At 36.6% G+C, this 10,940-nt stretch overlaps 2 protein-coding genes across 2 annotated transcripts; both read right to left on the bottom strand.

Moving 5' to 3' along the window:
- Positions 1–2,079: 2,079 nt before the first annotated feature.
- LOC149479929 (polyubiquitin-C) lies at positions 2,080–5,972 on the bottom strand. Its single transcript, XM_089707560.1, has 2 exons — positions 5,816–5,972; positions 2,080–5,097 (listed from the first exon to the last, which is right to left on the bottom strand). Exon 2 carries the CDS (start codon positions 5,089–5,091, stop codon positions 2,119–2,121), a length of 2,973 nt encoding a protein of 990 aa, XP_089563686.1. The 5' UTR covers positions 5,092–5,097; positions 5,816–5,972; the 3' UTR covers positions 2,080–2,118.
- A 2,216-nt stretch (positions 5,973–8,188) lies between these two features.
- Positions 8,189–9,305, bottom strand: l(3)neo43 (cytochrome c oxidase assembly protein COX16 homolog l(3)neo43). The gene is made up of 2 exons (XM_089707356.1): positions 9,084–9,305; positions 8,189–8,447 (listed from the first exon to the last, which is right to left on the bottom strand). Exons 1-2 carry the CDS (start codon positions 9,212–9,214, stop codon positions 8,264–8,266), a joined length of 315 nt encoding a protein of 104 aa, XP_089563482.1. The 5' UTR covers positions 9,215–9,305; the 3' UTR covers positions 8,189–8,263.
- Between the last annotated feature and the right edge of the window lie 1,635 nt (positions 9,306–10,940).

Here is a 10,940-nt window from a genome sequence, read left to right as displayed (position 1 = left end):
GACATATCTATACTAATATTATAAAGAGGAAAGGTTTGTAGGTATGTATGGTTTTCAGTTTTCACGCATAAACTACTGAACCGATTACAATGAAATTTTGCACACATATAGAGGGTAACTTGGATTAACACATAGGATAGGTTTTATCCCGGAAATCCCACGGGAATGGGAACTATGCGGGACAAGAGCACAGACCACAACCGTTTCTTCGAAATCCATGTTGATAAATGCAGAAAATTTTAAAGAAAAAGTTGCGTTGCTGTCGCTTTCGTGAGCGCATCGTTCAAAACTTTGCGAGGAGACAGCGACAGAGACAAAATAGTTGCCGGGCAACTAAGTTGCTCGTGCGCGCTCGCTCTTAAAAAGCATATAAAGGATTGTCTATGAATTGGTAGATAAAATATAGCTGCCGTCGATATTATTATAGCATCTACAGACGCTCCGATTTGGTTGGTGCCAACCCTATTGGAACCGACATGGCAACCATTCCAACATTGCTACAGATTGTCCGACGGTTGGCCTTCCAACTGTCAGTTGACCATAGAGTAATATGTCAGTTGACCATAGTACGAAGAGAATGGGCTAAATTCTACTATAGAAATAGAGAAAATTACAGTCATATGCGGCTCTTATATCTTATTTTTTAAGGTTTTTAATGTAGCCGCACTGTCAATTTTTTTAATACTTCTAACATAATAAAATACGCTTGATTTCTGGCATCTCTATTTGCGTAATCTTTGTTACTTAAGTCCCACAAACAGGGAAAGTCTTTATATAGTTCCAGTAATTTTATTAATATGTCACGTTCGGTGACCGTAACTCCCTCGGCGTTCATGTTGACGTCCTACACCGGCGGCGTTGCAAATGTGAATGAGCCAATTACCTATATTACTCTATGGAATGAGCCGATTTGGTCGGAACAAAGCTTCCACACGTTCCAATTTGGTTGGATCGGATAGGAAGTTGGTTTGGTCGGTATTGCTGGCGCATCCGACCACGTCAAACCAATATTAATAATAATTATGTCGGACCGACCGCTCTCTACACTTTCCGATTTGGTCGTGGTCGGATGGTTGGCACCAACCAAATCGGAGCGTCTGTAGATGCATTTAGGGCCAATCAGGGCCAATAAATTCAAATTTATCGTACAAAATCATCGTCCTACAAACCGTTTGTAATCTATATTTATGTTGACAATGATAGCGCGCGCAATGCGCATACACCTCAAAAGTTGCTCGGCTAGTGTATATTTTTGTTCTATGGTAGCTAGGGGGATGATAAATTAGCCATTAAGTATTATATTTTATTAGCGGCTGTAATTGTTTTTAGTACAAGATTCAATTGAATAACTGGATATCAGTCAGGCCAGGCTGTCTTTTAGAATTAGACACACAGAATCCATACTAATATTATAAATGCGAAAGTAACACTGTCTGTCTGTTACTCAATCACGCCTTAACTACTGAACCAATTTGCATGAAATTTGGTATAGAGATATTTTGATACCCGCGAAAGGACATAGGCTACTTTTTACCCCGGGACATAGGATAGGTTTTATCCCGGAAATCCCACGGGAAGGGGAACTACGCGGGTTTTTCTTTGACTGCGTGGGCGAAGCCGCGGGTGGAAAGCTAGTACTTAATATATAGTAGCTAACGCTAACGACAATATAATATTTTCTACACAGTAACCACAAAAAATTACTGCATTGCTTCACTCCTATTGGTCTTATCCACGTCTTAGCGTATGATATGATATGTTTAATGCACAGAGTTTAATGTATCCCATAACCCTTCACAATAAACGGAGGTATCTGTAGTTCCCGAGACTGGCTCGTTCAATCAAACAAACATACAGTCATCAATTCAGGCAGATTCTTAAATTTTGTCTACTTTGAAAACTCTTAAAAATATCAAAACATCTTAATATGTTAAAAAGTTAAAAAGTACAGTTTTCAATCCAAAAGAATTACAATAATTATTATTTATATGTTATTTTTCAGAATTCATAAAATAATATGGAATCATTCATAAATCATTTATAAATTCTCTAAAGAGATAGGTAAATAAAAACAGTATATCAGGTATCATAGTTGTTTATTATTCCCAATTTGTTAATTTAATGAATTCCACCCCTAAGCCTCAAAACCAAGTGTAGAGTAGATTCTTTTTGAATATTATAGTCAGACAATGTGCGGCCATCTTCAAGTTGTTTTCCTGCAAAAATTAATCTTTGCTGGTCAGGTGGAATACCCTCTTTGTCTTGGATTTTTGCTTTCACATTCTCAATAGTGTCTGATGGCTCCACTTCTAATGTGATTGTTTTGCCTGTCAATGTCTTAACGAAAATCTGCATACCACCACGGAGTCGCAAAACTAAATGCAATGTAGATTCCTTTTGGATATTGTAATCTGAAAGTGTGCGACCATCTTCCAGCTGTTTGCCAGCGAAAATAAGTCTCTGTTGATCCGGTGGAATGCCTTCTTTGTCTTGGATTTTTGCTTTCACATTCTCAATAGTGTCTGATGGCTCCACTTCCAATGTGATTGTTTTGCCTGTTAATGTTTTTACGAAAATCTGCATACCACCTCTTAGACGAAGCACTAAATGCAATGTCGATTCCTTCTGGATATTGTAATCTGAAAGCGTACGACCATCTTCTAGTTGCTTCCCGGCGAAAATAAGTCTCTGCTGGTCTGGGGGAATACCTTCCTTGTCTTGTATTTTCGCTTTCACATTCTCGATAGTGTCTGATGGCTCAACTTCCAATGTGATTGTTTTGCCTGTTAATGTTTTTACGAAAATCTGCATACCACCTCTTAGACGAAGCACTAAATGCAATGTCGATTCCTTCTGGATATTGTAATCTGAAAGCGTACGACCATCTTCTAGTTGCTTCCCGGCGAAAATAAGTCTCTGCTGGTCTGGGGGAATACCTTCCTTGTCTTGTATTTTCGCTTTCACGTTCTCGATAGTGTCTGATGGCTCAACTTCTAATGTGATTGTTTTGCCTGTCAATGTCTTAACGAAAATCTGCATACCACCACGGAGGCGCAAAACTAAATGCAATGTCGATTCCTTCTGGATATTATAATCAGAAAGTGTGCGACCGTCTTCTAGTTGCTTCCCGGCAAAAATTAATCTTTGCTGGTCAGGTGGAATACCCTCTTTGTCTTGGATTTTTGCTTTCACATTCTCAATAGTGTCTGATGGCTCCACTTCCAATGTGATTGTTTTGCCTGTTAATGTTTTTACGAAAATCTGCATACCACCTCTTAGACGAAGCACTAAATGCAATGTCGATTCCTTCTGGATATTGTAATCTGAAAGCGTACGACCATCTTCTAGTTGCTTCCCGGCGAAAATAAGTCTCTGCTGGTCTGGGGGAATACCTTCCTTGTCTTGTATTTTCGCTTTCACGTTCTCGATAGTGTCTGATGGCTCAACTTCCAATGTGATTGTTTTGCCTGTTAATGTTTTTACGAAAATCTGCATACCACCTCTTAGACGAAGCACTAAATGCAATGTCGATTCCTTCTGGATATTGTAATCTGAAAGCGTACGACCATCTTCTAGTTGCTTCCCGGCGAAAATAAGTCTCTGCTGGTCTGGGGGAATACCTTCCTTGTCTTGTATTTTCGCTTTCACGTTCTCGATAGTGTCTGATGGCTCAACTTCTAATGTGATTGTTTTGCCTGTCAATGTCTTAACGAAAATCTGCATACCACCACGGAGGCGCAAAACTAAATGCAATGTCGATTCCTTCTGGATATTATAATCAGAAAGTGTGCGACCGTCTTCTAGTTGCTTCCCGGCGAAAATTAATCTTTGCTGGTCAGGTGGAATACCCTCTTTGTCTTGGATTTTTGCTTTCACATTCTCAATAGTGTCTGATGGCTCCACTTCTAATGTGATTGTTTTGCCTGTCAATGTCTTAACGAAAATCTGCATACCACCACGGAGTCGCAAAACTAAATGCAATGTAGATTCCTTTTGTATATTGTAATCTGAAAGTGTGCGACCATCTTCCAGCTGTTTTCCAGCGAAAATTAATCTTTGCTGGTCTGGTGGAATACCTTCTTTGTCTTGAATTTTCGCTTTCACATTCTCAATAGTGTCTGATGGCTCCACTTCCAATGTGATTGTTTTGCCTGTCAATGTCTTGACAAAAATCTGCATACCACCCCTGAGACGCAATACTAAATGCAAAGTTGATTCCTTCTGAATATTATAATCAGAAAGTGTGCGACCATCTTCTAGCTGTTTTCCGGCAAAAATTAGTCTCTGCTGGTCTGGTGGAATGCCTTCCTTATCTTGAATTTTAGCCTTCACATTCTCAATTGTGTCTGATGGTTCCACTTCCAATGTGATTGTTTTGCCTGTCAATGTCTTAACGAAAATCTGCATACCACCACGGAGTCGCAAAACTAAATGCAATGTAGATTCCTTTTGTATATTGTAATCTGAAAGTGTGCGACCATCTTCCAGCTGTTTTCCAGCGAAAATTAATCTTTGCTGGTCTGGTGGAATACCTTCTTTGTCTTGAATTTTCGCTTTCACATTCTCAATAGTGTCTGATGGCTCCACTTCCAATGTGATTGTTTTGCCTGTCAATGTCTTGACAAAAATCTGCATACCACCCCTGAGACGCAATACTAAATGCAAAGTTGATTCCTTCTGAATATTATAATCAGAAAGTGTGCGACCATCTTCTAGCTGTTTTCCGGCAAAAATTAGTCTCTGCTGGTCTGGTGGAATGCCTTCCTTATCTTGAATTTTAGCCTTCACATTCTCAATTGTGTCTGATGGTTCCACTTCCAATGTGATGGTTTTGCCAGTCAGCGTCTTAACGAAAATCTGCATACCACCACGGAGACGCAAAACTAAATGTAAAGTTGATTCCTTTTGAATATTATAATCAGATAAGGTGCGACCATCTTCCAATTGTTTTCCAGCAAAGATCAGCCGCTGTTGATCTGGGGGAATGCCTTCCTTATCTTGTATCTTTGCTTTAACATTTTCAATTGTATCAGAAGGTTCAACTTCTAAAGTTATTGTTTTGCCAGTAAGAGTCTTCACAAATATCTGCATTTTGATCTGAAACATGGAAAAAATACATTTAAAAATCTTATTTAAAAAAAGAAACATTTTTTAGATTAGTAGGTAGGTTTTTCATAACGTTGCACAACTACAATAAATGTGAATCATCATCATCTATACTAACATTATAAAGAGGAAAGGTTTGTAATTATGTTATGGTTTTCACGCATAAACTACTGGACCGATTTCAAAAATATTTAATATATTCCGAAAGGAATTAGTTTTTGCAGAATATATCATTTTAATTACCTAATTATAATAATAATATAAATACCTAATGAATACTATAAATACCTATTTATAGTATTCATTTCAACATTTGTTGCGAACAGGAAACGATGCTATTAAAAATGTAGGTCATTGAAAATTAACTATCACCTACTAGAAATTAGAATAAACTAGTGCGTCACAGGTCACTCTTCCGTAAGTATTTATTTTACAGTGTAAAATTGTTTTAGGTACCTACAATCTTAACAACAATAAGCACAAAAGAATCACACAACGTTAGACAACAATTAGTTATGTACTATTTCTTAATATTACATTTATAAATTCTAATAATCCATTAGCATTACAACCTGTGATTACAACAATCACACAATGGCGACGTTTTAACGTAGGTATCTACATTCTACGCAGTTACACAAATAGTTCATTAGATCAATGAAGAATTAGTAGCATTAAAAATACGGTTAAAATAGAAAAACATACTTACAATGTAATTTCACCACCAGAATTTATCAATTTTTATTTTATTTGAATCCAATAATAATTATAAAAGCAAGTAAATGCTCACGAGATGCAACACACGTTTTACTCTTTCGCTTTCTCTTTATTAAATACGGCCAATATTTGAGAGACGAACCTTTTTATAGACTTCATGCGTCGATCAATACACTTCTTGAAACATGGCGATGACTGACGAAGTTCACCGACTTTTGTTGTTTGTCCCTTTTTTTAATATTGAAATATATGAGATAGCAATAGATGATAAACAAGATTCTAGAACGTGGGCGAATTTTTCTTTGTGACGTATTATTGATGAATCATATTCTGCGTACCGTTGTCGATGTTGATGCAAAACATTGAAATAATATTATTGTCCTACGCAGAAATAAATTAGATTGGAAATGTATTTTAGGAGATATTTATAAGCACATTGTACTTATTTAATACTAGCTTTCCGCAGCTTCGCCCGCGCAGTCAAAGAAAATCCCGCATAGTTCCCGTTCCCGTGGGATTTCCGGGATAAAACCTATCCTATTTTCCGGGATAAAAAGTAGCCTTTGAAAGTAGCCTATGTCCTTTCTCCTTAGATCATTAAGTAACTACATAACTTACTTAATGATCTAAGCCTTTCTCGGATATCAAAATATCTCTAGGTATACCAAATTTCATGCAAATTGGTTCAGTAGGTAGTTAAGGCGTGATTGAGTAACAGACAGACAGACAGAGTTACTTTCGCATTTATAATATTAGTATGGATTTATTATTTATGTTCTACTTATTCTTACTAATTAATCTTTGTTCAGATCGCTTAATTTAAGTTAGGTACTTATCTTTTGTTAAACTAGTTAGTTAGGTAAGTGCAAATAACAAATAGGTACTTCATAATACATATTATCATTCGAGAATGTTCTAGTGAGCTGTGAGCTAAATCATAAAAAAAAATCTAACCATACTTCTATTAGACCGGGAGATACTGACACAAAATTTCGAGTCATTTGTAACAGGATGGCGGTTCTACAGGGTTCTTAGTACGCAATGACAAAAAGAAAAATGATGGTGTGAACGCTGGTACTGGCGGTTTAGTCGCGTGGGCGTTAGTCGAACTCGTCGGAAAATAGCGAAAGTCAAACGATTTGTAACAGTATGGCACTTATTTTTCCTGTAAGTTTGAGGATCAACGAATATAAATACAAAATTTCAAAGATCTAGGTGTTGGAAATCTTCACTTATATAAATTAATAATAAATTTATTTTTCAAGTATGACAGCACTTTTTCCCCCTACTAGAAGTATGGCAAATATAATAATGGTCACATTTTATCAAATACTCTCCAAAAAGCCAAATATGCAATACTGGTACAAAAAGATAGGCGAAATAAAAAAATTTTGCAGATTTTCGGCGGTATGGCGACCATTTGGAATCGTCCGAAAAGTATGGCATGGCGATTTTCGTAAATGGCTGCACGACGATGGTTACCTGTGCAAAAGTTAGCTTGGTACAAATGGTTGAATAATTGTTTTTTTTAAATCAACACATTCACTACCGCCTACTTCTTTTTTATGGGCTATCGGTAAATTCTAAAATTTTTGTGTTACAAATCGTTTGACTTTCGCTATTTTTCCGACGAGTTCGACTAACGCCCACGCGACTAACCCACCGGTACCAGCGTTCACACCATCATTTTTCTTTTTGTCATTGCGTACTAAGACCCCTGTAGAACCGCCATCCTGTTACAAATGACTCGAAATTTTGTGTCAGTATCTCCCGGTCTATATAACAATCACAAAATCCCTATTTAGCTAGTTACTAGTTATTATTCTGTCACAGAATTTCTGTGCTATTACTAAGTAGTTAAGTACCTATTATTCACAAAATACCAATGGTATTAGATATTTATTAACGCCTTCGTTACATTATATTATTCTAGGATAGGTTCATAGGTACCTAGTTTACTGTTACTACCTACCCATTTTAGTTCTCTACCTAATAAACAGTATAGATATTTTTTTAACCTTTATAGTCCTTAAGCACATGTACTTAATAATGTTTAGATAATATATGATAATATGTATGAACCTACACTATGTGCAAGGTAAATTAAGTTACCTATCACCTACCTTAACATTGTTAGTTGATCATATTTACTCCTGACTTGTCGACTAGGTACAGAGAGAGAGACCCATGAGAACTTTTTGATAGGTAAGTGACCATAGGCCGATTTGTTTATAAATTATATGTCTCATCTGGTTATCAGATCAGTGAAGGTCAATACCCCACGGTCTCCTCTACTATAACAAAGCAATATTTAGGATAATGTGTTTTAATTGAGTCTAACAGGGTAAATATAAATAAATTCAAATAAAAATTAAATATTTTATATTCAAGAACTATTTAATAAATTACTACTTAGTTTACATTTAACAATAATTATTAATTATTTTCCAGGTTGTGCATCATTGGTTTCCCATGGCCTTGGACCACGCTTGTTCTCCCAGTTATCTATGTCTAGCTTTTGTATTTCTTCATAAGCATCTTCTAAAGTTGGTTCTCTTGCTTTATGAAGTCCCATTTTTTCAGCTTCTTCTTTGGTAACACCCTTAACTCTAGCAAACTGATATCTACAAAATCAATATAAAATCTATACTAATATTATAAAGCTGAAGAGTTTGTTTGTTCGTTTGAACACGTTAATCTCAGGAACTACTGATCCGATTTGAAAAATTCTTTGGGTATTAGATAGCCCATTTATCAAGGAAGGCTATAGGCATATCATCTCGCCAAGACCAACAGGAACGGAGTGTTTTTCAAAACATGGAACTGGCAACAATTGTTTTTCCAAAATAAGATTAATTGCCCATGGTGCATACATAGTCTATACTACACTGTCATCACATACAATTTGTAAGCAGTTTTTTTAACTCAGTTTTGTAGTTCCTGAGATTAGCCTGTTCAAACAAATTGTTCAGTGTTATTATATAATATTGGCAGTCGGTATAAAGTATAAGTTTAAAAGTGTAGAAATATAGTATGTAAATATTTGAAATATTTTATTAGTATGTCTATACTATACAGACACTACAGAGATAGATATACATTGCATTATTTTAGTATTGGGAATAAGGGGAAAGATCATGGGTAGATTTTATTGAAAGCCCCGAGGTATTTCAGATATCAGTAAGGTAAATAAAATTTTGGAGTTTGTAACCCCATTAAAAACCAACATTTAAAAGTAGGTAATAGTTTTATCAGTTTACCTAACTTGTGTCCATTCTCGTAAGCCGAATGATCCACCTACTACAAATAATATAAAAGGCAGCCCATACTTTACAGACTTCCTTTTACTTAGTTCTTTCAGGTTTTTAGTTAATATATTTATTTGATCCATTATATTTTATTGCTATTCATATTCATGTAACAATCATCTACAATAAATTTACATGAGGCTAAATTAATTTTATCATTTCCCATGTTTTCTTGGCAATGTTAATGTCATTGTCATTTCTTTTTTTTTTTTTTTCTGTTATGGCAATCATTGTCATTTGTCAAATGTGGATGGACATTGGACAGTCGGCGGCAAGAAGCTAAGTGTATCTACAGACGCTCCGATTTGGTTGGTGCCAACCATATTGGAACCGACATGGCAACCATTCCAACATTGCTACAGATTGTCCGACGGTTGGCCTTCCAACTGTCAGTTGACCATAGAGTAATATGTCAGTTGACCATAGTGCGAAGAGAATGGGCTAAATTCTACTATAGAAATAGAGAAAATTACAGTCATATGCGGCTCTTATAACTTATTTTTTAAGGTTTTTAATGTAGCCGCACTGTCAATTTTTTTAATACTTCTAACATAATAAAATACGCTTGATTTCTGGCATCTCTATTTGCGTAATCTTTGTTACTTAAGTCCCACAAACAGGGAAAGTCTTTATATAGTTCCAGTAATTTTATTAATATGTCACGTTCGGTGACCGTAACTCCCTCGGCGTTCATGTTGACGTCCTACACCGGCGGCGTTGCAAATGTGAATGAGCCAATTACCTATATTACTCTATGGAATGAGCCGATTTGGTCGGAACAAAGCTTCCAAACGTTCCAATTTGGTTGGATCGGATAGGAAGTTGGTTTGGTCGGTATTGCTGGCGCATCCGACCACGTCAAACCAATATTAATAATAATTATGTCGGACCGACCGCTCTCTACACTTTCCGATTTGGTCGTGGTCGGATGGTTGGCACCAACCAAATCGGAGCGTCTGTAGATACACTTACTTGGCAAGTTTGTGTGAAAGGGATAAAAAAACATACAGGCGTCATTCAACGTCATATTTTCTTGTTACAAGTTATTGGTCATAGTGCAATCTCCAGTGTATTAGATATAAGCTTCTTGTGTATAACTGTCTTTCACATTGTCCGGTCCGATATCAGATATCGGAGCCGACACCGATATGCCGCCGGTTTTATCGGACGCTTGTGAGCTGTCGGACGATAATGTTTGTATGTGTGCTATTCGTCTAACTAAATTATTGTCTCTGTGTGTTGTTATAGTCTGCCATGATGATCAGTGTTGCCAGACCTCTTGACTTTTCAAGGATCTACTGATTTTTTTAGAATTCTACTGATCTACTGATTTTAACTGAAAATTTACTGATTTTTGAAGTGAAAACTTCTTTAGCGGCGTTGAGCACTTTTTCTGTAATGGGTATAAAATCTTAAACTCGCGTCAGGACACGTGACCTGATCGAAAAAGCGTAAGACGCATACCATTCCAAAATATCAAACATGCTCAACGTTAATAATCAAGTTTTCACCTCTGCCGGCACTCCCGGAGTGCAACCCGTCTTTTTTTTTCAAATAGGTACTAGCTTCGAAAGAAAGGGCTAGTTTGCCAGTTTCGTCGCTTTTATCGCACGCGCTTCGTCAGTTAGTTAGTCTTAACTAACAATATACCTTAGTATATTGGCACTTGGCAACGTAAAATGGACACTGATACTGAGTTGAATATTGAAACTTGATTCTGGCTCTGCAGAGGGTACAAATAAGGTACAAATCCATACTCCGCAGTCAGCAGATTAAATCGGTTTGACAAACATCCGCAGTGGATGGGAA

Source organism: Colias philodice, chromosome 19, assembly GCF_061535455.1.
Source record: "Colias philodice isolate Cphi_HAF_F1 chromosome 19, ilColPhil1 Martin Lab GWU primary, whole genome shotgun sequence".
Classification (NCBI taxonomy): domain Eukaryota; kingdom Metazoa; phylum Arthropoda; class Insecta; order Lepidoptera; family Pieridae; genus Colias; species Colias philodice.
Note: the sequence above shows the minus strand (reverse complement) of the source record. Positions and strands in the feature narration are given on the sequence as shown.